We start from the raw sequence: 27,826 nt of genomic DNA, 5'->3' as shown, positions 1-27,826 counted from the left end.
TCAGCGACGCGCGTGCGCTCGTGTCACGCTGGCCTCGTGCGCTCACTTCACTTCCAAGCCGGCTCGAGCCTGCGCGCACACCTGCCTCGCGCCGCCGCCACTGGGCCCAGCGGGCACGGTGAGAGCGAGGGGCAGGACGAGACCATAGCAGCTGAGAGGGAAAACATGCGGGCGGGTGGAACCATGTGGTTGGGGGGGGGTGCGGACGGGGCCGCGCAGCCGGGGGTCGGGCCCGGCGGGGTGCGGCCCCGGGCGATGCGGTGTCTCGTGGCGGGCCCGCCCTCGGCAGGGGGACCCTTCGGGCACTGACAGCTCCGGGCCAGGGAAGGGCGGGCTGCGGCCTAGCTGGGGGCGAGGCTAAGCCAGGCCCGCCCAAAGGTGTGTTGGCGGCGTGGCACGGGCTGGGGTCGCTGGAGGAGGGAAGGGGAGGGGTGGCTCGTTGCCCCAGCGCCCCCCCCCCCCGAGCGCGCTGGGTGCTAGCCCTGCCCCTTCAGCAGAGTGCCGGGGTCTCTGGATTGCCAGCTCCCTGGGGGCAGCGGGTCACTGTACAGCGCCTAGCACAATGGGTTCTGCCCGTGGTAATGCAGCAGGGCATATGCCAGAGGGCTAGACATAGCTGCGGGGACGGTGCTTTGACATTGCAGTGCCCCAGGATCTGCAGTCCCCTAGTCAGCTTACTCCTCCCAGGCATAAGAGCCTCTGTTCCAGCCCCAGCTGCCCTGTCTACACAGCAAGCTTAGGTGTGCTAGCCTGAGCCCTGCAACCCCCGGCTGGCAAGCTCCTTCCCAGATGCAGTGTAGATTTCCTCAGCCATTTAAATATGGACTCTATTGCTCTTTTACTCTGCTCCTGTAGTCTGGGGGGGACTTCACTTAACTGGAGCAGCAAGACTTCCATGATACACATCGTCTGGTAGTGAAGCATACAGTTGGAAAAGGGCTAGACATAGTTTATTGATAGTCCAGTAGACATCAGTGCACCTCTTCTGTTTGTGAATACTTGCTTTCAACATATTCACAGAGCAGAGATTTTAATCTTCCTATACTTTTTTTATTGTTCCACAAATATTTTCAGAGAACATTCTTCTTTCGGTTTGGCCATATGTTTTTGTCTCCTTAAATTGAGAGAAATCTTGCTGTCTAACATAGAATATTTTCTTTTTTAGGTACTTAGACAAATGAAGTACATTCTAGTCACAGGTGGTGTCATCTCAGGGATTGGGAAAGGAATCATTGCAAGCAGCATTGGGACGATCCTGAAATCATGTGGGTTACATGTCACTTCCATTAAAATTGACCCATATATTAATATTGATGCAGGAACCTTCTCTCCTTATGAGCATGGTAAGCTGAACTCTACATTCATAAAAATCCTCTAATTTAATTTTTTATGGTCCTAAGGCTTTTGTGGGGAGTGGGGAAATATTTTGATATAAACAACTTATTCTGTACACTCTTACACCTTCTCCAGGATGAAGGTTTGAAATTAGCAAAGGCTCATTCCCATGCATCAGTGACAAGCCCATCAGTGATTTTAGGTGAAAGTTGTGTATTGTCAGTTAGCTCCTTTTTGTTGCAGTTGTAGGACCCGACTACTTGCCTAGTGGGGGCCCAAACCTTTTTATCTGCATAAGAAGGAAATAAAAAACTTTCTGAATGAGAGGGAAAAGAGAAAGATGAATAGCTAGAGAAAGTGGATAAGACAATGTTGGTGAGGATTTGTGATCTTTAAACAAACATCTCTTAGAAAGGTGTACTGAGGACTGTTTGCCTGTAAAGGGAATCCTCTTCTATATTTTCTTTAAAGCCTTTGTAATGTGCAGATTCACCCTGAGAGTATGTAGAACAAATATTGATACTAGTAATTTTCATTAAAAAATAACTATGCTGAACTTGTAAATATTTCCTTACAGATTTATTGGATTGATGTTAAGGGTTAGAATACATTTCAGTGAAAGTCTGGTCTCGGGCTTTACTTCAGTTTTATGTTCTCATAAATAAGCTCTGAATCTTGTCTGTTATACACAGGCTGTGCAGTGATTTATTCTTTAACATGTTAATCCTATTCCACTTTCTAATCTATGAGGTAGTTTATTTTATACAATTAAATATTTTTAAAAGAATAGCTAATAAAAATAAATATTTCATCAAAAAGCTGTCTTGTTACACTGAACTCTTTCAGTTGTCTCAGAAAAACAACGTGCTTGCATGTACTTTGTCTAGCTGACTCTGTTTTTCCATCTTACCATTTGCTGCAGGAGAGGTGTTTGTGCTGGATGATGGAGGGGAGGTAGACCTGGATTTGGGCAACTATGAACGCTTCCTTGATATCCGTCTCACCAAGGACAATAATCTGACCACTGGGAAAATCTATCAATATGTCATCAACAAGGAGAGGAAAGGAGATTACCTGGGCAAAACTGTCCAAGGTGATGCAATGCTTCGCTTTACCTTCTGTAGATATAAACCTAAATCTGCCCCTTTCTTGAGTATTTCTACATCTCTCTCGTCTCATTTGAGTTACAGAGAGGACACTGAATAGTTCTTTGGACTGGTCTACACTTGAAAGTTGTACGGCAATACCTATATCAGTCAGTGGTGTACCAGAATAACTATATTGGTTAAAATGTCACAAGACCTAGTGTGGGTGCAGTTACACTGGTATAGCGGTGCCTTATACTAGCATAGTATTGGTCTGTGCCAATATGGAAATAGCTATACCAGAATGAAACACCATTATACTGATATAACTGCCCACATCAGTGGTGTTGCTTTAACTGTATCACTGTAGTTAAAGCAGGACAACTTTCTAGTGTAAACAAACCCAAAGTGTCAATCTAATATCCTGGGACCATCATGGCTACAACTGCACAGCATACAAATAATCTCATTTTCAGGCCAGTATCTTGTGAGTCATGTACATCTTGTGGCTGATTTAAGGTGGGCCACTGCTTTTTTATAACTCATTAAATAATACGGTAGGACACAGTCTAGCAACGTTTAAAGCTGCCTTCCTGCTCTTGTGATTCAGAATGGAAGCTACATTCTCCGTGAACTGAGTAACACTTTTTTTTTTTTTTAAACACATCATCTTTGTCTGCTTGCATAAAACTCCTTTCACAGACAATTTTAAAATAACGAAACTCTCTGGGCTCTGCATATAATACAGTTTGTATTAGAGGCTTTCAACTGAAAAACATCACTCTCAGTTGTCTGAGATGTGGAGTGGGACTACATCTCCTCATCTGAAAGGTCATGGCTAGGAATTACCACTTTTTAAAAGGAATGCTTTGATTAAAAAGACATACCAACATTAAATGTCAATAAGAAGCAATGGCCAGTTAATCTCAATTTGCTACACAATGAGTTTTAGACTGCAGTTTATGTAGACTGTGGTTTTAACCTTTGTCCCTATTTCTCTTCTAGTTGTCCCCCATATCACAGATGCTATCCAGGAGTGGGTAATGAGGCAGGCACGAATTCCTGTGGATGAAGATGGCATTGAACCCCAAGTGTGTGTGATTGAGGTTTGTAGCATTTCCCTCCTTAGTCTTGATTCTCATGCAGAGTAAATTGAACTGTGCACTGGCAGTTAAACCTTGTAGAGAATGGGGTGGTTTTTTTTGTTAAATTTTTTTTTGTCTCATTGATTGGGACAATTCAAAAAGAATAAACCCCATTTTGTGTGCATGTCAGTGTGGTGTTCTGGCAGGGAGAAGTGGTGGTACTTTGGATTTCTTGTTGCCCAGGGCATTGGAGCTCAATTTCAGCACAGAGTTAATATGCCTGGACTCCAGGGTAATAAGGCATGTGAATCAAATGTCCTTGCATATCAACCCCTAGAGCAGGGTTCGGCAACCTTTCAGAAGTGGTGTGCCGAGTCTTTGTTTAATCACTCTTATTTAAGGTTTTGCATGCCAGTAATACATTAATGTTTTTAGAGGGTCTCTTTCTATAAGTGTATAATATATAACTAAACTATTGTATATAAAGTAAATAAGGTTTTTAATTTTAAATTGAGCTTCTTAAATATTTTAAATTAAAATGCAGAGCCCCTCAGACTGGTGGCCAGGACCTGGGCAGCGTGAGTGCCACTGAAAATCAGCTTGTGTGCCAGCTTTGGCACGTGTGCTATAGGTTGCCTAACCCTGCCCTAGGGCAACATTGGCCTTGTGGGAAGCTGCTTTTCTTCTGCAATCCAAACTGTCATAAGAAGAGGGTATTAAGGGGTTAAAATAATGGTTGGATAGAAGGAAGAGTGTGGAGTCCCAGGGACCCTCTCTTGGCCAGCTTTGCTTACACTGCATGTGGCCACGTACAGTTGTCTGAGAGGAACAGAAAAATGCCATGGAACACATCATCCAATACCCATCATCTCATTAAAGGAAACCATATGCCCAGCAAAAATCCTGCTGCTGTTTCTTCAGAGAGTCCACACAATGACAATGATATTGGCTGTGCAGTAGGCTGTTTTTCCTTTTTTTTCTTAAACCAAGTGAAGAGACCAGAAATATACTGGGCAGTATCAGTTATGACAAGTTTGGTGCTATTTTAAATGGTCTTCTTTTGTTTAGCTTGGTGGAACAGTGGGAGATATAGAAAGTATGCCCTTCATCGAGGCTTTTCGCCAGTTCCAGTTCAAAGCTAAAAGAGAGAACTTCTGTAATATTCATGTCAGTCTAGTTCCCCAGGTAAGTCCATGAAAAGCTGTGATGGCCAGGGATTTCTTTTATAATTAGGGTTTATTTTATAAATGTGTTTAGAGATGTTGTATAGGTACACATATACTGAAAGATACCTGTGTAGTGTGTGTTTGTAGTGCAAACCATAAGTGTGTACTTAAGGAAAGAATTCAGAACATGTGGAGACATAGCTCTTCACAGCTAGCCTACAATACCTATATCCTCCCAAAGGATACTGTTGCATGCCTAGCAAATAGTTGGGAATTTCAGCAAATGTAAAGTTCTGTATTTCTTTTATAGTTTTGTTGCACAATTTTGGAATATTTATTTCTGTTGTCTTTCATAACTGAGTGCACTCTGGGAGCCTAGTGTCCCATTTCCTGCATGTTGAGCAGCCATTTACACTTCTTTCAAGTGATTGTAAAATGCTATCAATCAGAGTAGATACCATTTTAACCCAATTTGTGCTGATACAGACTACATAAGGTGCAGTAGAACAGAGAGTTGAGTTCTTTGTTTATCAGCACACTTTTAACAGCCTCTCTTAACACAGAATCTATAAGAAGACATGTAATCTCAGACTTACAAAATAAATCAGATAACTTCTCAAACTTTAAAACAGTAATTTCCAGGATATTCTCTCGGGCAGTCCCTGAAGTGTTGTGTTGTTTTGTTTTGTTGTTTGTTTGTTTGAGTGGTTTTAGTTACAAAGTTGAGTAGTTCTGATGTAATGTACATTTTAAATTTGATTAAACTGTCTCCCTCAGTAAGAGTTTTAACTGACACTGTAACCTTGCGTAGACTCTCAGATTTGAGTGTCCTTTAATTCATGATGATCTGACAGAGAAGTTTCTTGGGGACCATAGCAGCTTTAAAAAGGAATCTAAAGCTAGCTAAGAGAAGCTATTCTGAGACTGTGCAGAAACTGAAATCACTGATGCAGATGAGAATCAAATAAACAAGGCAAAATGTTGTTAGACTCCGTACAAAAGAAAAGCTAAATCAATGTATGCCAAATGGTTAAGGAAATAAATTGTGGGTGCTACAAATGAAGATTAAAAGCTAAATTAAAACCTAGTCAGTCACTAGTAATTGTTTTATAATCTCCACAGCATAATCCCAAAGCAAGTTGGTGGTGCAAATATCTGCACAAATTCCCCTGTTTTGAAGTTGCTGTGCAGTCCTCTTAACTCTGAAGCTTAACAGTGACAGTTAATGTTGACGCTAACTATTTCACTGGTGAGACAAGGTGGGTGAGATCTTTTACTGGACCAACTTCTGTTGGTGAGAGAAACAAGCTTTTGAGCTTACACAGAAGAAGCTCTGTGTAACCTCAAAAGCTTGTCTCTCTCTCACCAACAGAAGTTGATCCAGTAAAAGAGAGTACCTCACCCACCTTGTCTCTCTCATATCCTGGGACCAACACTGCTACAATACCACTGTATATTTCACTGGTGATCATTTTAGCAGAAACATCTACCTGATGTGATTATCTGGCATTATTGGATATAGATGAGGTACAGCAGGCCAGCTAATCTGCTAAATGTTCCTGGGGGCGGAGAACAACTAACTCAGGCTCCCTTCTCTCACTTTTCCCACTCCATACACTCTAAGAGTAAAATGTTGTTCACGTACAGGTGCCTTGAGCTTCTATCCAGCTAACGTCTTTGTGTTTTCCCTCTCCCTTCCCCAATACCCTGTAGTCTTTCTGGGTCTGTGTGTGATTAAATTGGCAGTGAAATGAGGGAAAGACTATCATAAATTGAGGGTTCTTGACCCATAATTAAAACAATATGATGCATAGGGCCTAAAGGCTTGAATGATTATTGAACTCCTCATATGCACATCTAGACATTAGTTCAATAATATATTTTGGTCTTCTTTGACTGCTAGCCAAGTTCTACAGGAGAGCAGAAAACAAAACCTACCCAGAATAGTGTTCGTGAACTCAGAGGACTTGGTCTCTCACCGGACTTGGTAAGTTTTGCTGTATTACATTCATTTGGAAAGTGTGGGACTAGCATCTTTCAGCAACCTTTCCTGATCTAAATTGGACTTGAGATGATAGGATGTGGCTGTATACCAGTGGTGGTATAGAAGTAATAAACTATAGTAACAAATAATCCATGATAGGAACTTGGCATAGAAACTGTCTTTAGTCACCGGTCAGATTAATGTCTGAGGCCTGGTCTACACTACGCGTTTAAATCGATTTAAACAGCGTTAAATCGATTTAACACTGTACCCGTCCACACTACAACGCTCTTTATATCGATATAAAGAGCACTTTATATCGATTCTGTACTCCTCCCAGACGAGAGGAGTAGCGCTAAAATCGATATAAACATAACGGATTAGGGTTAGTGTGGAGGGAAATCGACGTTATTGGCCTCCGGGCGGTATCCCACAGTGCACCACTGACCGCTCTGGACAGCAATCTGAACTCGGATGCAGCAGACAGGTAAACATGGAAAAGCCCGCCGAACTTTTGATTACATTTCCTTCCGCAGCGTGAGCTTATCAGCATGCGTGACATGCGTCCCAAGTCCAAAAAGAGTCCAGCCATGGACATACGGAGATACTGATCTGTCGCTGTGTGGGGAGACAATCTTCGTTATCAAAGCTCCGTTCAGACAGTGAGTCAGGAGGTCCGACTACGATGAGATCATTGGTGCCCATTCTATCTATGAGTAAATGTTTGAAAAAATTCCAGCTACACAGGTCTCATACAGACTAATGGGAACCAGCAGACCAATTGAACGCTCATGGAGGAGGGGTATGAGGACTTCAGCTATCCCACAGTCCACGCAGTCCTCTGAAAAGTATTTGGCATTCTTTGGCTTTGAGCTCCCAATGTCGTAGTTCAAACACCGTTCGTGGCGTGGTCAGGAACTACTCCTCAGTTTCGCACACCCCCCCCCCCCGGAAGAAAAGGGAAAAGAAATCATTCATTGACTTTTTCGGTGTCACCCTGGTTGAACTTGAAACTGGCTGAGCACGATGCTGGCAGTGACATGCAGTATTCGCTCCTCTCACCCTCTTGTGCAGACGGTGCAGTAGGACTGGTAACTGTCCATGAACCCTGAGTGCTCCAATCGCTTGTTATGAATATGGGACGCTGGGTAAAACTGGAATGATTCTTGGTCACTCCCAGTAGATGATCAGAACGGCTAGTAACGTCTTCCATTCATAGCACTTGGGGCTATCAATCAGCCCTCCTTCCTGTGTACAGAAAAGATTCCTGTATGCCTGGCTGTATAGCAGCAGCATGCTGGCCTCTTCCCTGCACTGTTATGTCGGGCCCTGGATCGATAGCCCGAGGCTCCCCCCTCATTTTATCCACTAACAAGTCTTTGTTTCTTATCTTGCATCTTTATACTTATGACACAATGGGGAGGGGATCACTGCCCATGACCCAGGAAGTGTGGGAGGGGAAGCACGGTGTGTTGCAGTGACCCCTGTGAATACTGACACGGAGCAGCTTGCTTTGATCACTGGTTTCTCAGACGACCTTTGCCCCTCTATTCAGGGACTGATCTATTTTAGACCATAAGGAGGATTGGATCGGGCGCACATCCAGTTTTCTTTTTGCGCCCCGCCGATTCTAGCCAGGGCATCATGATAGCCGCGGAAGTACAAGGGGGGAGAGAACTCATAGCTCATTGCCGTTTTTCTGGCGTATCGGTCAGAACGGACTGTAACCACTTGCTGTCATGTCAAAGCAATGAATGCTGCTGTGTAGCGCTGGAGTATCGCCTTTGTCCGCGGCATCCAGTACACATACGGTGCCGGGGAAAAAAAAAAGCTCAACGGGCTCCATGGTTGCCGTGCTATGGCGTCTGCCAGGGCAATCCAGGGAAAAATGGCGCGAAAAGATTGTCAGCTGTTGTTTTCCTGGAGGAAAGAATGACTGACGACATTTACCCAGAACCAAGGGGCTGGGGAGACTGCGGGAACTATGGGATAGCTACGGAATAGCTACCCACAATGCAACGCTTCAGAAATCGATACTAGCCTCGGACCATGGACGCACAACGCCGAATTACTGCGCCTAGTGTGGCCGCGTGAAATCGAATTTATAATATCAGTTTTATGAAACCGATTTTAGCTAATTTGATATTATCGCGTAGTGTAGACATGGCCTGAGTGCTGCTGTTCTGCTTCACAACCTTGATATCGCTGCTTTCTCTACTAGATTGTGTGCAGATGCTCCACTCCGCTGGACACCTCCGTAAAGGAGAAGATCTCTATGTTCTGTCATGTAGAACCAGAACAGGTAAAAAATGCTGTACTTTCTCCCTTTCTCTATAACCAGTATTTCTGCCACTTGTCAGATGCTAAGGGCAACATTTTGTTTGGTGCCTAGAGCTCCTCTGTGTTAGCTGTGCATTTTTTATAGCTTAAAAATCTACATGTTTGTCCTTTCTCCAGTTCTTAAATACATGTCTCTCATTTGTCAATTTTTCTCTGTGTAAGCCTGATACCTGGCTGAACAGGCAGAAGTACACTAGGTACAATAAATGTCTTACAATTGTTAAATCAGATTGCACAGATTTCTCTTATTTCCTAGTGGCTATTCTTGAGACCTGTTAACCTTCCAAATTCCTTCTGCATTTAGGAAAGACTATGCACTACCTTAAGTAATGAGATTTGTGAGTGTTTTGCACACTGCTCCTTGTACAAATATGCTGTCTAATGGTCATACTTGGGCATTGCTCCTATCTGTCTGTTCACATTAGTGACAGATTGCACAAGAAGAGATTATCCAGGGAAATTTAATGCTATCTGCAACACATTTATTTTTCACTCCAGAGTGTGATGTCTTTCGTGTACAAGAAAATCCTTGTTAAATGATCAGCAGTCATTATTTGTCAGTAGATAAATCACTGAGTATGAACAAAAGATGAAGCTAGACCAGTAAGTGTTTTGTAGACTAAAGGGGATAACTCTTTTAAGTATCACTTTATGAAATCCTCATGGGGAACCATATTTGTCTCTCAATTGTTCCAGATTAAGCTAGCTCACTTTAAAAATAGTTTTCTAAATTCTAGCACTGCAAAATCAATCTGAGTCTTACTGGTTCATGCATTGTCCACAGTTCTGCATTTGGATCTTGGCTAAAAATTCTGTTGCTGTCTAAACTAGAATAAAATCTAGCTGCAGGGCAGATAGAAGTAAAATGTATTGAATTTTCAGTAAAGTGACAAGGTGCCATTTTTTTTCATACTCGCCTTTTGAACCATAATCGCACTTTAATGCTAAATGCTATTTACTATATAAGGAGAAATAATTGCTGCTTAATTCTTTCTGTGGAGAACTGAATTCAGCTTCCATTTGAATCCAGGAGGAAGCAGGACTTTTAAAGTTGGAATGGCATGTTTTGTGAGATTTTAAGTGCAGTCTTATTCCCAGTGGACAGGTGTCACAAGTCAAACCCCTTCCCTGGAAACACGAAGAGTTGAACGGGCTAGAGATATTGAAATAATCCTCCTTCTCAGCCCTACAGAATGGTTTGGCTAGTCTTAATTTAACTGTTTTTAAAACATTTTTTGTAAATTTAGTGGTGGTGAAAGTTGTCAAATTCTCTCGACAACAGTACAAGCTTCTCTGAGCCCTGCATACATGCCTCAGTCTTGGTCTGGAGAGATCAATTATTACTGGTTTATATTACAGTAGTACCTAGAGGCACCAGTCAGAAAATGGCTCAATTGTACTGGGCACTGCACAATCCTAAAATAAGTCCCTACTCCAAAGAGCTTGTGATATCAGTTCAAGACCAGATGCAATTGTGCAAAACAAACAGGGAGCATGGGAGGGAGTTCAACCTCTATGGCCCATTCAATCAGTGGTCTCTCTACTGAAACAGCCAAGTTGTGTTGGGTGTTCTGTAAAGTGCACGCTTAGTCACTGGGAACTGGCTTACAATGTCATGTATTATTTTAAAGAGTAGATCTTGCCTTATGATCGTCTTGAGATTTCTGTTTCCCTGTGCATTCAAGTGGAAGCTGGAGTTGCTCATTCCTACTTCATACCATTAGTTGCACGTTTCATGAGGCGCCATGAGCAAACACTAGCTGCCGTGGTTAGACCATTCATTTAGGAAGAATGTTCTTATAAGCTGTTTGAATTCAAAATCAGTTTTTGTTCATTTTGAGTAACTGTGTATTAAATGATCATGGAGTTGTCTTCTGGAGGCAGAAGGAAGTAGTAGTGTCCAGTTGTCTGATGTTCTGCTAGGATCATTTGTAGATACATATGGATATGTATTAATGACCCCCACTTTTTATGAACAGGTCATTTGTGTTCATGATGTCTCTTCCATCTACCGGGTTCCTCTATTACTAGAGGAGCAGGGAGTTGTTGATTACTTCCGCCACAGGCTTGACCTTCCCATCGAGAAGCAGCCCAGGAGGATGCTCATGAAGTGGAAGGAGATGGCTGACAGGTGGGCTCTTCCGAGAATAGTTTGTAATTGGATCGTGCCCTGGCTTTCACTGGTCAGCTGGGGAATGGTTCCCCAGAAGGCCTGTGTTGTTTCAAATTCCCCCAAAACTCCATGTCTGTTTCACAACAATACATTTTATTTTTAGATAGTTAACTATTAACAACAACAACAATGCAGAGAACTAAGATACTGTTGGGCAGTTTATTTAGTGAGTTTCTTAGAGCTGTATCCTCTGCCTGTAATCTGGTACTACTTCAAAACATGTCTAAAATAATGTAAAGGGGAACAGGAATGTGTGCTTTAGGATTTTTCCTTTTTATTCTGAACAGGCCAGCCTTACTAGAACTTACTGATGCATGTTTAGGAATCATTGGAGGCATTTCAACAACATCATCATCATTATTTCTTTATTTCACTTCTAATCCAGCAAAGCAGCTGTCTCTTGATGTGTCTTCTGCCTTGGACTCCCTGGCACATATTGGTACCCCTGTGGAGAGCAGGGTAACACACATCCCGCCATTAGGAAAATGATGAAATCAGAGTTTAGTCAACATTCAGGCATGTACTGAAGCTTTCAACATTGTCTGTTCCATGAGGTATAAGTAGGGCCCTACCAAATTCACGGTCCATTTTGGTCAATTTCATGGTCATACGATTTTAAAAATCATAAATTTCATGATTTCAGCTATTTAAATCTGAAATCTCACGGTGTTGTAATTTTAGCGGTCCTGACCCATAAAGGAGTTACGGGGGCGGAGGGGGGGATGGTCACAAGGTCATTGTAGGGGAACTTGGGGTACTTCTGTCCTTCTGTGCTGCTGGTGGTGGCACTGCCTTCATAGCTGGGCATCTGGAAAGCAGCGGCTGCTGGCCAGGAGCCCAGCTCTGAAGGCAGAGCTGCCACCAGCAGCAGTGCAGAAGTAAGGATGGCATGGTATGATATTCCTACCCTTACTTCTGCGCTGCTGCTGGCAGGGCGCTGCCTTCAGAGCTGGGTGCCTGGCCAACAGCCACCACTCTCCAGACACCCAGCTCTGAAGGCAGTACAGAAATAAGGATGGCAATACTGTGACTCCCCAAAATAACTTTGTGACCTCCTGCAACTCCCTTTTGGGTCAGGACCCACAATTTGAAAAACGCTGGTCTCCCCTATGAAATCTATATAGTATAGGGTAAAAGTACATAAAAGACCAGACTTCACAGGGGGAGACCAGATTTTATGATGTGTGATGCATTTTTCATGGTCATGAATTTGGTAGGGCCTAGGTATGAGAAAATGGTAAGTTTCAGAAACTTGTAAATGAACAAACTTTGATTTACCTTTACCATACAGACTCGTCCCTGCTTCACTGCAGCTAATAGAGGCCACTGATACAATCTGTTTTGCATGTGTCTGTGAGAAATAAGTGACCCTGCAGAACTACTTTGTAAAGGTAGTGGAGAAAAACAGCTAAACGAACTCAAATTTTCACAGGTGTATTTAAGATTCAGCAGCTTCTAGTGCAGTAGTTGAGGGTAATCATAAAAATGTAGGACTGGAAGGAACCTCGAGAGGTCATCTAGTCCAGTCCCCGGCACTGCGGCAGGGCTAAGTATCATCTAAACCAACCTGACAGGTGTTTCTCTTACTTTGTACTTTAAAACCTCCAGCGACAGAGACTCCACAACCTCCCTAGGTAATCTATTCTAGTGCTTAACTACCCTGACAGTTAGGAAGCTTTTCCCTAACTTAAATTTCTCTTGCTGCAATTTAAGCTCGTTGCTTGTTGTCCTGTCCTCACCAAATAAGGAGAACAACTTTTCACCTTCCTCTTTATAGCATCCTTTGAAGTACTTGAAGACTGTTAGCATATCCTCCCCCAGTCTTCTCTTCTCTAGACTAAACAAACCCAGTTTTTTTCAGTATTTCTTCACAGGTCATGTTTTCCAGACCTTTAGTCACTTTTGTTGCTGTCCTCTGAACTTTTTCCAATTAGTCCATATCATTCCCAAAGTGTGGTGCCCAGAACTGGACATAGTGCTCCACTTGAGATCATATCAATGCTGAGTAGAGTGGAAAAATTACCACTTGTGTGTTGCTTACAGCTCTCCTGCTAATACATCCCAGAATGATGCGTTCTTCTTTTGCAACAGTATATTACATTGTTGACTCATATTTAGATCCTTTTCTGCATTACTCCTTCCTATATAGTCATTTTCTATTTTGTAGTTGTGCAATTGATTATTCCTTTCTAAATGGAATACTTTACATTTTGTCCGTATTGAATTTCATCTGATTTATTTCAGACTCCATTTCTCCAGTTTGTCAATATCGTATTGAATTCTAATTCTATCTTCCAAAGTGCTTGCAGTCCCCTCCCAGCTTGGTATCATCTGCAGACTTTATAAGTACACTCTCTATGCCATTATCTAAATCACTGTTGAAGATATTGAATAGAACTGGACCCAGGATAGACCCTGTGAGACTTCACTCCACGTGCCCTTCTAGTTCGATGTGAACCACTGATAACTACTCTCTCAATATGGTTTTCCAACAGTGATGCACACACTTTATAGTAGGTTCATGTAGGCTATATTCCCCTAGTTTGCTTATGAAAAAGCCATGTGAAAGAATATCAAAAGCCTTAAAGTCAAGGTATATCACATCTACTGCTGCTTCCTGTCCAAATGGCTTCCTGCCTGTCAAAGAATTGCATATCAAATCAACCTAATGTTTTATTCTTGACAAATCCATGTTGACAGTTATTTTTCACCTTAATGTCTTCTAGGTGGTTTCAAATTGATCATTTGGTTATTTGCTCCATTATCTTTCTGGGTACTGAATTTAAGCTGACTGTCTGTCTGCAATTTCTTGGGTTGTCAGTGTTCCCATTTTCATAGATCAGTATTATATTTGCCCTTTTCCAGTCCTCTGGGATCTTTCCTGTCGTCCTTGGGTTCTCAAAGATAATTGCTAATGACTCTTCAGCTCCTTTAGTATTCTAATGCTCTAGAATTCTAATATGTTCTAATCACCTGGATGGTGAAAACTAAATTAAATATGACTGTACAATATAAATATGCTTACAAAGGCAAAGCAAATTCTACACAGTGGTGTTCTGGATACTAATGTGACTAGTGATGTATGTTTAGTCCACTGACAGTTTATTGCAGCATTGTACCAAAGTTAGGCTGCCTTTCAATATTCCCTTTACTATTTATGGGTGTTGCTGTTAAAAGCGAAACAAAAAGGCGTTTGAGTGTCCAGAATGGAAGGATTGGAGGGATTCAGATTGACAAGAGTTGTGCTCTCCAAGTTTACAATAACTTGGGTCAGTATTTTCAGAGCAGAGTGCCTGAAGTTAGGCACTTGCAGGCATATTTTGGAACCTCAGTAAGTGGCCCAATTTCAGAAGTGCTGAGTACCTGCATCTTTCATTGACTTCACTGTGAGTGTGAATGAGGAGGATCAGGCCCAGAGAGTCCCGTGACTTTCCAGATCCTGCAAACAAGAATGTAACATGCACTGCCAGGCTGTTGAAATCTGCACTCCTATGGGATTTGGAAGTCTTTCTTTTCCCTCAGCCATTGGAATGGACTGAGTTAAAATTCACAGAGGACAGTACTGTGCAAGATAAACAAAACTGACTATGCTTTCCTCTGACTTGTATTTAATAAATTTGACACCTATTTTGGATGTAGTACAACTAAACTCATCAAAAACAAAGCAAAACAAAACTAACACCTACCAAAATAATTGGAAATAAAGGTAAGAAATTATTTGTTCTCCCAAACCATTCTTCTCTGTGGCTACTTAGCAGAATTTTTCTTTCCTTTATCAAATAGTGGAAGTCCCCAGATTACTGTCATTCATTCAGAATAACAACTGCTAAAGGCCAGACTTTTAAAAAGTAGTCAGCGGTCAGGCTTTCAAGTGGCCAGCACCCATTAGGACAGATTTTAAAAAGTGCTCAGTACCCATCAATTCCCATTAACAATGAACAAGCCTTGTATTTTGGTTTTGTGTTTCTAGATATGACCGTTTGCTAGAGACGTGCTCCATTGCACTTGTTGGCAAATACACCAAGTTCTCAGATTCCTATGCTTCTGTCATTAAAGCTTTGGAACACTCTGCACTGGCCATCAACCACAAACTTGAGATAAAGGTATGCTCTTTTTTCCCCCCTTCCCAGCTGGAGTAGTATTTGTGTCTTAACCAGACCGTTCTTGCTTACCGTTGTGCACACATCTAGGATACACCTCACAGTTTTCAGAATGATTCAGCAGCCGGGAATATTATAACTCATTCCCCTTTGATTACAGCGTCCAAACATATGTTACATGGATACAACTTAACAGCAAACCAACCTCCCACTCTCAGAACAGGATCTATATAATACATGTGCACTGTCTGGTTTTTGTAGGTGTTCAGTGTTGAGCCTGAGTGGTGGTGTTGGGAAGGCCAGCGTTCGTTTTGAATTTCCTCTAGCCCTTACTGTAACCAATTCTTTGTAGGGTAGTCTGACTTAACTTGGTGGCACTGTCAAGCTTCATGGTACCCTGCTCTAGTATTCCACTGTGATCTTGACACCAGCTGGAAACTGTCTGTCTCTGTAAGCCTCTTGGAACATATCTGAACTTCATGAACAGTCTTGGAGTACTGAAATGTCTGCCATCTTTCATCTGAAACTTTAAAGAAAAAATTCTTTAAACCATGTTGCCTCTAAATATGAAGTAGTACCCAAGAGGTGTGTAGCACCACTGTTTGTAATGGGATTAGTGAAGTATGTCTTGTGCACCGGCACTTAATGCCGTATTGTACAAAGGCTGGGCTGCTTTCCATCATTTCTCTTCTCTGATTATTGATAGGATTTGCTTGTAACAGTAGTCTGTGATTGAGGACTCTCCGGCTTATGGGCACAGGATTCTAAGTGCTGCAGGGGACCTCTGCACATAGGCATTACACAGGGGCTTAAAGAGCTATTTGAGAGAGAAAAGTGAAACTCCCCGAAGTCAGGAGATGCTAAAGATAAGAGTGCCTGCAGAACTGTAACTCTTTTTCATATGTGCCATCATAATATAGTATAATTGTTCTCCTGGATGCCTGCCACATTCAGTGTGCAAATTGAACATGCTGTTAAGGAGACTGTTTGAATTTTTTATCCTCATTATTTGTAAGTGTGGCTCTGTGGCTCATATGCTGCATGCAATCTAAAACCTATGGACCTCAGCCTTAGTACTCAGGCCTTATCAGTCACCATCCAACCTGCTCAGTGAGGTAGAGAAACCTCCTGAAAGCAGGGTGTCTGTACATGTAACTAAAAAGACTGTAGCGATTATGAACAAGAAGCTATATTGCCTAGCAGATGGAAAATCAGACCAAGCAAACCACTAGTAAATGTGCAATAAGAAACAAGCCTGTGTTGGCAGGGAGGGAGTCTCATACATCTAGAGTCAATGAAAACTAAACAGCAGGGTTTGGTATCAGGGGGAGGAGGTCTTGTGCCAGTCTCTCTCATTGTGATTATTCCTGGATTTCTTCCTAGTATATTGATTCTGCAGACTTGGAACCAGCTACTCTACAAGAAGAACCAGTCCGATACCACGAGGCCTGGCAGAAACTCTGTAGTGCTGAGTAAGCAGTTCATAACCATAGGCCTTTCCTCAGAGGATCTGACTTCCCTTGGTATTGTTGACATTTTCAAAGTGGTTGTACTCAGGGACCCTCCCCACATTATGCTGTGCACTGAGAGAGCCCCTGACCTGCAGAGTTTACAATATAATTTTGCATAAATGTAACAAACAAATCGGGGAGGGAGGGACAGCAATAGCAATGTGATTACACAGACTAGCTATGTGTACAACTGACTGGTTTTGAGGAGGAGGAGGAGAAGGAGAAAGGGTGCGGGGCAGCATGAGGCATGGGAAGGGCCACTGGAGAAAAAGTGGGATGAGGAAGGGTGAAGATTGAAGGGATGGCCAAAGCTGAGACAGAGAGGGCACAAATGTGGGATCAGAGTAATTTTGTTTTTGTAGGAAAGAGGGATGTTTGGGGGAGGAAGGGAGAGACTAGGTTGCAGGAAAGGGGTGGTGTGAGCCATGTGAGCAGTGGCGGATCATGACTAGTGATCAGTTATTTAGAGAAGCAGATATCCACTTCCTGCTGTTAGTCAGTAATACAAAGAATCACCTGCAGAATCCTTGTATTTTTTGTGATTGCAGTTGGGACATGTTGTGCTACAGTTTAGTTGATTTGTCTCTAAGCAATAGACTGATTAACAGATACTTGTTGTGGAGCACTTATGTTATTCTACGTATGTGGTCCTGCTCTTTCTGATCATGTGAAGAGCAGCGGTAATAACAACACCTAGCACTTACACTGCACACTTCATCTGTAGCTCTTAAATGAGGTCACTGTCCCCATTTTACAGATGTGGAAACTGAGGTATTGTGCAGGGAAATGACTTTTGCAACAGCACCTACTAGGCCAGTAGCAGGGCTGGAAACAGAACCTAAATTTTTTTTAAGTCCCAGTCCAGTGCTCAGTCTACTAGGCCACACTGTCTCTTGTGTTACAGCCCATATTATATTTGTCTGTCCAAAGAGATTTATTACATAGAAACTAGACATTTTTTATAAATGTTGCTCTGACAAGTATTTGCCTATAAAATCCTTCAGCTCTCTCGGAGACATCTTAAAATTGTGAGACAGGACTGGAAGGGACCTATTGGGTCAACAAGTCCAGTCCCCTGCTGTCATAGGCAATCTTGTCATTTAATCCCATTCATCAGATTATTTTAATACAGATATTCCTTGTCATTTATAAGCACCTGAAGGCTTTTCACTACTGTGCAGGCAGTTTATATTCAAAGAAATCTTGGTAGTAAAATGAATTGGTCAGGTCTTGTAACTCCAAGGTCTTAAAGCAGAAGAGCTGCAATACTTGTTTGGAGGGTATGGAAAACTGCAAGTCTCGTGTAGCTGGATCTTTTTTTTTTCTTTTTCCCCTTCCCTTGTACAGTGGAGTCCTGGTTCCAGGTGGGTTTGGCGTTCGAGGAACAGAAGGGAAAATTCAAGCTATTTCCTGGGCAAGAAAACAGAAAAAGCCCTTGTTAGGTGAGAAATAGAACGTATCTGACAGTATGAAGCAAGGAACCAACAGGTGTTACATTCAAAATTTGAATCCCACCCTAGCCCTCTGATCAGAGACATCTCTATTGTGGATCAGTCAAGCTTTAGACTGTTATGTGCTAATGCTTTCTTAACCCCATAGTGTTCTCTTGATGCAGGTGTTCGGTATATTATACTATAGCTAATGACTAACACTTAAAACCAACAGAGCAGCAAGGCAGCATTTAAAATGTTTAATATTCCCAAGGAAACCTGAATTTCTTCTGGGTATGGTTGATTGTAATAATTTCCGCCATGATTTTATTCTTGGAATGCATGCATGTAATGAGAAAAGATAAGAGAAACTAACAGAGAGACCAGTATGGCACTCAACATTGTTCTTGATTTACAACTGTGTGTGAAAATATATATAATTTTTTTTTTTAAAACTACTGTGTTCTGACTCCATATACTAAAGAAAGATACCTTACTCTCCAGTGCAGCCCTGGCATATAAATGACTGCTGCCGTGTCTGTCAAGAAGTTGTTAATATCTGTATTAAGGTAGTACATAGGGCCTAAAATGAGATGGGGACCCCATTGTGCTGGGCTTTACATTTAGCTGTCTGGGCAGAGACTCTTACTTACAATTGAATTAGGCCATATGGACAAGTAGTTTGAGAGAGGGAATATTATCCCCATTTTACAGATGGGCAGCTGAGACCCAGGGAGCAATTGAATTGTCCAAAGTCTCACAGGTAGCCTGAGACAGAGGAGGAAATGGATCCCAGGTCTGAGTCCCAGTCAGTGCTGTAGCCACAAGACATGCTTCCTCTATAAATCTGTATATTTCTGTGTGTTGTAGACTTCTATGCAGGTGTCAAAGTGCAGAGCTTTGCATTACTTCATGATCTGGGAGACCGTCACAGTTCACTACCGGGTGTCATTTTCATACTCTGCTCTTTCTACAGGAGTTTGCTTGGGGATGCAGCTTGCAGTTGTGGAGTTTGCGCGCAGTGTTCTTGGCTGGGAAGGTAATTGCAGTGATAACTGACTTTCTGAGTTCTGTTATTAATGGATTAATTGGGATGATGGCTGTAGCTGCTCCCCATTCTTGGTGGGTAGGAGATGGCTTTTGGGGAAAAATCAGTCTCCAAGAACCAGTCTTAAAGGAAAACTGTACCCACTTTGCTCAGTCCATCAAGCTAGAAGCTAGCCAGATACTTGTCACCATAGATATAAAAATACTAGAAAATATTGTAATCCAGTTTCAAGTCTGCTTGCTAATTAGAATTAAAATGTGAAACAAAAGGTTCAATTTCCAGAAAATAAGCGTTTCTTTTCCTGATGCTTAAGGCAAATTGGAAACTGGTTTACAGTAATTCATAATGGTCTCTCACACTGCTTATGTCACAAATGATTTTGCTGTCCTCAAGAAGATGGCAGCTTCTACCTAGACTCAGAAATACTTATCTAAGAAGTCTAATAAATACATCTGGGCTTGTTTGGTGTCTGAGACAGATTCTGCTCTCACAAGTGGTCCCTGCATAAGTTGGTACTGCTCACGAGTATAGGAGTGGGATTCATTTCTATCTTCCTCATGTTCAGTGTGCGACTTCTTGCTTCTAATCTAAGAATGTCATTTTACAGATGCCAATTCTACAGAATTTGACCCCAAAACTACTCATCCAGTGGTGAGTATGGTGTGATTCAAGTGTGGCTTGTTCTGACCCCGCTTCAAAGCTGGAAGTGTTTTCTGTGCGTAGATAAAGCCAAACAAACTTGTACTGAAATATCTGAAATTGGAATTTGCATCTCTTGATATCTTGGTTCTAGTCTGTGTTTGGGCACTTTTATTTTGGAAATAAATGTCCTTGTTTGGTTTACCTTAAGTCAATTTGTCATTTTGACAGTGGGTTCACATGCTGTAGAATGTACAGACACTGAGGGGTTTTTTCCATCTATGCATTCTTATAAAACAAAGAACTTACTCCTGAGAGTTTAAAGGGCAGTTTTCAGCATGGATGACTTCTACAGAGCAATCAACAAAATGTATAGTGGAATGGTGGATATGATCAAACAGAGAGAAAGTTAGTGGTGACAGTGCCAAATATTAACCTACCCAAACATTAACATTTTCTTCTTGAGCCAACTGAATCTCTGTCCACTCAGAACTAGGGCTGCAAGTCCATAAAAATCTCAGCTAAGTAACCCAGTCAATAACCTGAAGTATTGGGGTTGTTTGTGACCTCAGCTACAACAATTTACAGTGCTCCTTTCTCTCAGACTCTGGAAAGGAGTATGTTTAAAATATCAAGTTTGTAAGTTTAGCCACCACATGATGATGGTGACTCTGATTTTGCAGTTAGAGCCCTGCAGTTAGAATCCTGTTACCCTAATTACATTGGGATCTGTACAGATGCAACTATTATGAGACTATCTCCTGAAGAAGTGAGGTTTTTTACCCACGAAAGCTTATGCCCAAATAAATCTGTTAGTCTTTAAGGTGCCACTGGACTCGTTGTTATCTCCTATACTGAAACTGCCCCAAAATATCACCAAACCTAACAAATACAATTCTGCGTCTTCATTAAAAGAACACCTCCATTAAATGTCTGATTGTGCTGGGCCCCTGGAGTGGCTGCTTAAGACAGATTTCTGTTTGTCTTTCTTATGTTGTCCTATGGATGTTTGCATTTGAATCCCGTTTGGGTTTTTTTTTCTTCTTCCTGTTTTAGTCACAGTTCACTGTTTTAATAATCTCCCCTAGGTCATAGACATGCCAGAACATAATCCTGGGCAAATGGGTGGGACCATGAGGCTTGGCAAAAGAAGAACCCTCTTCCAAACCAAGAACTCGATCATGAGTATGGGATTTTTTTACTGCTATATCTTCTCGGTCCTTCTAGTGTCTGAAATGATTCATGAGAACAGTGTGTCGAGTGGGACAGAAGTGAGATATAGAAAATTAGCCAGATTGTTTAATGCTTTAAAAAAAGATGGCGAAGACTGTTGTCTGCTAGGCATTCCTTAGACATTGTGTGGTGGAAATGAAACATCAGCCCTTCTACTGTGGAAGAAGTAGGTTCTGGTGGAAACCAGTCACTCTGGGCTAGATCCACAAAGGTCCTTAAGCCATAAGTGTCACTTCAGGTGCCACCGAGATACTCAGCTGCTGCCTTATGTTGTAGATGCCTGAATTCCGTATATGCCTACCTTTCTGCTGGTTGGGGCCTTAGCTCATACCTGTGGCCTACCACCATTCTCAGGCAAGGCACTCCTCGCCTGTTTCGCCTGTGGAACCTGATCCAGTAGGTGTGCTCAGAACACATTTTGGGGGGCGGGGCGGAAACACATGTCTCTGTCCCATGGTACCGAAATAGCCCAGTGGCTCACCTGGGATATGGAAGACCCAGGTTTGAATTCCTACTTTGCCTGATTTGCAGCAGGGACTGCAACCTGACTCTCCCACGTCCCTGGGAGGTGCTCTGACCACCAGACTATAGAATCCATTTCTTACCCCTCTCTCTCGGGCCTGATATATATTTAATTATTTATACAAACTGGAACAACTTCAGCAGGGCAGACTGAGAGACTCTCACCGAATAGCCTGGTGGCTAGGACAGTCACCTGGAATGTGAGAGATCTGGGTTCAAGTCCTTGCTCCAAAACCAGTAGAGTGGGGATTTGAAAACAGGTCTCTCAGAGCACATGTGAGTGTGCTAATCCGTCAGCTATTGGCAGCAATGGGGTGTCTGACCTGGCCAAGTGCCTGACTCCAGGATTTGAATACTGAGTGAAGACAGGTGACTGACCACCTCTGAAGGTGGGGCTTAGACCCTGCTCCTCCTCCAGAGTTTCTCTTGGCTAATTTAGGCAGCTCTCTGTTCAGCTGGCTGGTCTTTGAGAGTCCCTTTCATGGGTGCCTAGGCTCCACAGAGTTAGGTACCTAATTCAGGTCTGTAAATTCCACTGGGTGCCAGGATGCCTGGGAGTTAATGCTGACTAATGCTCTATTGCAATGCTGCAGTGCAGATTGCATGATTTTTGGATACATAGGAGGAAGATGGTGGGGAAATAGACTGGGGTTATAAAGTAATTGGTTAAAGAGGAGTAGAAACATGATTAAGTGGAGTTTACCATGACTTTGGATGTAATTAAGGAGAAGGTAAAAGGTCCTCTCTTTCTGGGCAGGAAAACTGTATGGAGATCATGAGTTCTTGGAAGAGAGACACAGACACAGATTTGAGGTATCAGTTGGTGTGTTCTGAGCTTTATAAGCTTTCTCACTGAAGAGCATGAGCATAAGAGATCATGTGTACTTTGTTGCTTTTCCTCAGGTGAATCCAGAACTGAAATGCTTCTTTGAAGAGCAGGGCCTGAAATTCGTAGGCCAGGATGTGGAAGGAGAGCGAATGGAAGTGGTTGAGTTGGAAGGTGAGCACTTGAATTGGTGTTGGTGTGTGTGTGTCAGGGAGAGAGTGTTTTGTCTGACATGGCAGCTTCTCTGTGGGCTCAGGGCAAGATCTCAATATCTCAAGTCTGTTCCCCAAACAGCTATTGAAGTGAAAAATAGTGATGACTGTTAGGAGTTAGAGGACAGAGAAATACGAAGGACAGAGCAAGGAAGTGACTTACCAGAGTGCAGAAGGAACCAAAGCTGGGATTGGAATTCAGAGCTGAGTTTGTCAGCTTGGCCATGCAGCTCAGATCCTAATGATGTTCTCTAGACCAGCAGTTCTCAACCAGGAGCCTGGGGCTGCGAACAGATTTCAGGGGATCCACTCAAATAAACCAGAGAGCAGGGCTAGCGTTACTTGTTGGGGCCGAGGGCAGAAAGCCGAATCCCAAGCCCTGCTGCCTAGGACTGAAGGTGAAGTCCAAGCCCTTCCACCCCAGGCTGAAGCTGAAGCCTGAGCAACTTAGCTTCATGGGACACCCTGTGGCGTGGGACCCTGGGCAATTATTCTGTGTGCTACTCCCTAATACCGGTCCTGGCTTTTAATCTACTGAAAAACTGTTGTGGCACGGGTGGGCTGTAAAATTTTTATAGCATGTTGGGGGAGCCTCAGAAGGAGAAAGGTTGAGAACATCTGCTCTAGACATTCTGTCAGCAGCAGATGCCAGCAGCAGATGCCAGCTGTAAGATGTGAGGAGGTTATCCAGAAAGGCCCTCCAACATGAGATGTGGCAGCTTGGTGATCTTCTCAGAGACTCATTATTCAGAATTAACCTAACACGCTCCCTGCTTTTCTCTCTTCTCTTAGAGCATCCATTTTTTGTTGGTGTTCAGTATCACCCAGAGTTCCTATCCAGACCCATAAAGCCGTCGCCCCCGTACTTTGGCCTCCTGCTGGCCTCTGCAGGGAGGCTCACACATTATCTACAGAAGGGCTGCAGGCTCTCACCCAGGTAGGTTTGAAATAGTATCCTAGTTCAGTGCCCAACTTTCCATAGTACAGAGCACTTTAATGGGCCATGGCTGACTCTGTAACACTAGGGCTGGGACTCCATGACCTGACAGGAATGGTGATCCCAGCATGTCTGGCACAAAGTCATCAAGTGCGTACTTCCAACATTCCTTCTTTCATCTCCTTCTTCTTGGGCTAACCTGTGCTTTGAAGACTCTGGCCTACATGGGGGGCTGTGGAGTCATTCTGCCCAACACAACCTTGGGAAGGTTTTACCTTTTAAGGGGGATCAGACCCTTGCAAAGAACAAGGGGTATGCATAGACCCCTAAATTTAAACCATGTCCTTGTGATTTAGCCTCATTCCCATAGAAGCTGCAGACTTTAGTCTTAACATGCTTTGTTTGACATGTGTCCTACTGGGTTTTGCATGTCTCTCTTGGGAGAAATTCTTAACTTTTCATGCAGGGTTCAGGTTTCAAAAAACTCTGTTCAAAAATAAATAAAGGCCAAGCTCCCTTATATTCTGGTTGTGTAGTGCCTGGTGAGAGGCTGTGGTGGCTGCTGGAGGTCAGCCAGGCCACTGATGGCTGTTCCACAAAATTAAGCAAGAAAAAACATTGAATGGAATGATACCTGCCTTTAAAGACAAGAGCAACAGAGTGTCATCTAGAACCTGCGACCTGCTACGCTTACAGCCAGCTCCCACTAACTCATGATGTGCAGACTGATCTCTAAAGGGTCTGTGCTCACCATAAAACAACAAAGTCCTAAGGTGTAATCTCTGCTAGAGCTTCCCTTTCCTAAAGCTGTCTGACTTCTACAGGGACACCTACAGCGATAGAAGTGGCAGCAGCTCGCCTGACTCAGAGATCACAGAATTGAAGTTCCCATCAGTAAATAATGACTAATTCCTGGTAATGTTAAAACATGACGTCAGTCTCTTTCCTCCTTTATCTGTTCATTCCTTCCCTCCTGACATCTCAATTCTTCAAATCAGTCTGGAAAATACTGGCATGACATGAATCAGCTTGCATGGCTCATGCATATATGCCAGAGGCATTCTGAGTGATGCATGGTATTTTTGTGTCTGGAAATACTGTTGCTAGTTCTGATCCCCTTTCTTAGCAAAGTGGCACTCAGTAAAGTACAAAAAGGTGTATGAGTTTGGTTTTTTTCTTTAAATGATAAATGTACTATGCATTCTTCAAATAAGAGACTCTTAATCAATTATTAGATTTAATTCTATAGAACTATTATCTGAAACATTAGACCAAGTAGAGAGGGAATCTGAGGATTTAAAAAGCTGTTGTTTTGATAAGGAAACCTTTACCTTAGGGAAAAAATGTGGTATAGAAACTTTCAAAAGGAAGGAAAAAAAGCCCTGTAATTAGCGTGCTTAGGCTGCGATCACATGTATTTATCTATAGGCTCATCTGCCTGTTTGCCCCTTATTTAAAGGCAGATAAGGTGTCTATCACGCAGATAAGGTGTCTATCACTCTTTCAGCTGTTGTTCTGACTACAGGTTCCTATGTCAAAACAATGAACCAGAATTTCAGAGGTACTGAGCTCCCACAACTCAGATAGCTGCAGATGCAGGGCACTTGTGAAATCGGGTTTATTGTAATTACTAAAACCCCCGTTTTTTTTCATTTAAAATGTCCTAAAATTCAAGCTTCTGCAGGAAAACAAAATTGTTGTAATTCGTTTTGTGAAGTCACTTTTTCTTCCTGGAGTTGGTGTCTGAACATGGTGTAGTTTAGTTTCTCCATTGCTCCCAGCTATAACTTTCTACCTATCCTGTAGGTGTACTTGGTATTTTTCTAATAAATTAAGCAGAATTTGTGCACGTACATGTAGTATTTGCAAGAATGAGAGAAGATTTTTGTTTACAGCCATAGGATCAGGATAGTTATTTTCTCATAGTAGCTGTCATTTCAAAGGAACTGCAATGTAGAAGTGAAGAGTGTCCGAAAATTACCAGACCAATGTGCGTAGGTCTCCCTAAAAAGGTTGTTGATGGCACTTGGAACAAATACTTTTAAAAACACTTCTCCCTCCATAAAGTTTTCTTGGTACCTTGAGTCACTAAAGTATCTCAGAAAGCCTGTGATATTACAGATACTGTGGATCGCATTGAGACATCTGGTGCTTGCGATGCCCCGTTCTAGGAGATCATCAATGGAAATACAAAGACTTCCCATAGGCCGTTGTGCTTATTTCCCTCACAGCCTGGTTAGTGGGGACATTAGCACATAAATCTGGGTTTAACTCAGTTGTCATTTTTTGCTTTAGTAACTGGCCCAAGGAATCAGGATTTTGCTTCTTGGGATAAGATGTGATACTGCTTAGCCAAAGGGAGCAGATATCCTGATTTTATTCTTCAGCTCCGCGGTGTTTGTTTTCTAGTTTACTTTAGTGCTGTCTTATATAACAAGCTTGGTTTCAAAGGGGTAGATGATGCATTTCTTTTTTTTTTTTTAATTGTCATAATGCCCCCTATAAGCTAGCCGGCATAATTATTCTGGGGAAGAGGAGCCTAGTGAGGTAGGTACTACATGTTGTACTCCTATAGGGGTGGGAGGTGCAAGTACACTGACCGTCACACAACCGCAGGTGGAGCGGAATCCACTGTGCACTTCAAATCTGGTGCTCTTGTTCTTCAATAATTCCTACTCTTGCCCTTTCTCTATTTGTCCAGGTGGCTCTTCACTAGAAGAGGAGCAGAGTCTTTGTTAGACTTTCTAGACTTCTTACAGCAATAGCCTGAACGCTGTCAGCGATGGGCTTTCTTAAATTATGTTTTTTTTATAATTTTATGACAATCTTGTCACTCTTTTTTTATTTTCTGAATTTTCGCTGTCTTGTTGAATGTTCCCCTCTGTCGATCCTTGTAACTCCCCGAGGAGCATTCGCCACGGTGCATGCCTCTCTGGGCCTTCTCTGCCGCTATGACCATCTCTGAGAATCAAAGCAGAAAGTCAGGAAGGCTAGATGCTGGAACAGGCTCTAGTTTCACTGGAGAATCCAGTCGCACATGCTTCTTAATACATGGTAATACTAGCGTGAGTTTGTGTCTCAGATGCTTGGTATTTGGGCTGCTTTCTCCAAGCACCACATATTGTTATAGAGTTGAACTTTTTGCAGAAGGTCAAATTTTTGGGGCTTTCTTCACTCAGCTCAAGAGCTGAGCTAGGAAAGGTGGGATGTCAGTTTATTGTGCTTTATGCAGCCTATCTTTTTAAAACTACTATTTAAAACTCTTTGGCACTGGTAGTTTTTGTGCTTTCAGTGCTAGCAATGAACTTATGACCAGGAAAACTGGTTCCTGGAACAGAAGAGTTAATCTGTTCATGAACATGATCAACTCTGATCCTAACTGTGATATGTCACTCTGCAGGGATGTAATTAACTTGAGGTCATGTAAAAATGCCACAATGTCAGGAAGTCCCATCTTTACCTGAATGAGGCATAACTTTTAGCCCTTTAATGCCAGCATTTTCTGGTGCTGCTTCTTGGGCTGGGAAATCTTAACTCCTTGCATCAAGGGGGTGGTATAGAAAAGAACAAGATGAACTGTTTTCAGATGCTGCCTTTAAAAGCTCTCATTGCTATTCACCTTGGATTGAAAAGTTCAAGGTGCTATATTTTTATTAACACTTTAAAGGGAGACTTTCCCTTGCCTCTTTGTCATATCCATCTTCCTGAAGGCAATAAAAAGTGCCATTGTCCTAAAAGTTGGGCTTAGCAACTTGCCTACAGTATTATTGGCTTAGTCCTTAAATGTGTACTGCCCACTGATGATATTCTCAAAATTGCCAGAGATGAGGATGGGGTGGGTGAAGTGGGGTGATTCCTTTCTGTTTTGCCTTTTTGCCACACTGTGAGAAACAAAGTTTGGTCTTCAGCAAATTAGAAGAAAGGAAGCTAGTTTCTTTATTATATTGTGTCATATATGTCCTAAACCCTCTTCAGTTCATTAAAGTTTGGGCAAAGCTGTGCCTGTGTCTTGCCTGATTGAGTATTAACCCTTACATTGTCTGACTCTCAAACTTATTCAAAACTCTATTCTAACAGTGTGAAAACTCTTCTTAATACTGGGTCCTCATGATACTCGCAGCCCTCCAGGCTTTGTTCCTAAATAAACATTTTAAGAAATCTCCATTGTAAAGTTGCATCTTATTGAGGGGAATTTTGGTA

General features: G+C 42.4%; 1 protein-coding gene across 1 annotated transcript; it reads left to right on the top strand.

Annotated features, from left to right (window-relative positions):
* Positions 1-27,788, top strand: CTPS1 (CTP synthase 1). Its single transcript, XM_032764056.2, has 19 exons — positions 1-118; positions 1,166-1,343; positions 2,258-2,428; positions 3,426-3,526; positions 4,574-4,690; positions 6,575-6,658; positions 8,877-8,957; positions 10,975-11,126; positions 15,139-15,271; positions 16,652-16,740; positions 18,127-18,221; positions 19,186-19,248; positions 19,865-19,908; positions 20,985-21,081; positions 22,409-22,464; positions 22,555-22,651; positions 23,482-23,626; positions 24,451-24,541; positions 26,328-27,788. Exons 2-18 carry the CDS (start codon positions 1,178-1,180, stop codon positions 24,533-24,535), a joined length of 1,776 nt encoding a protein of 591 aa, XP_032619947.1. The 5' UTR covers positions 1-118; positions 1,166-1,177; the 3' UTR covers positions 24,536-24,541; positions 26,328-27,788.
* Positions 27,789-27,826: the final 38 nt, after the last annotated feature.

Source organism: Chelonoidis abingdonii, chromosome 25 (genome assembly GCF_003597395.2).
Source record: "Chelonoidis abingdonii isolate Lonesome George chromosome 25, CheloAbing_2.0, whole genome shotgun sequence".
NCBI lineage: Eukaryota > Metazoa > Chordata > Testudines > Testudinidae > Chelonoidis > Chelonoidis abingdonii.
Note: the sequence above shows the minus strand (reverse complement) of the source record. Positions and strands in the feature narration are given on the sequence as shown.

Bases quoted from the DNA above. Each gene is read 5' to 3' on its own strand.
- CTPS1 (XM_032764056.2), top strand. From the start codon at position 1,178: ATGAAGTACATTCTAGTCACAGGTGGTGTCATCTCAGGGATTGGGAAA. The intron at 19,249-19,864 runs GTAATTGCAGTG...GTCATTTTACAG, and splicing joins CAGTGTTCTTGGCTGGGAAG to ATGCCAATTCTACAGAATTT. The intron at 19,909-20,984 runs GTGAGTATGGTG...AATCTCCCCTAG, and splicing joins CCAAAACTACTCATCCAGTG to GTCATAGACATGCCAGAACA.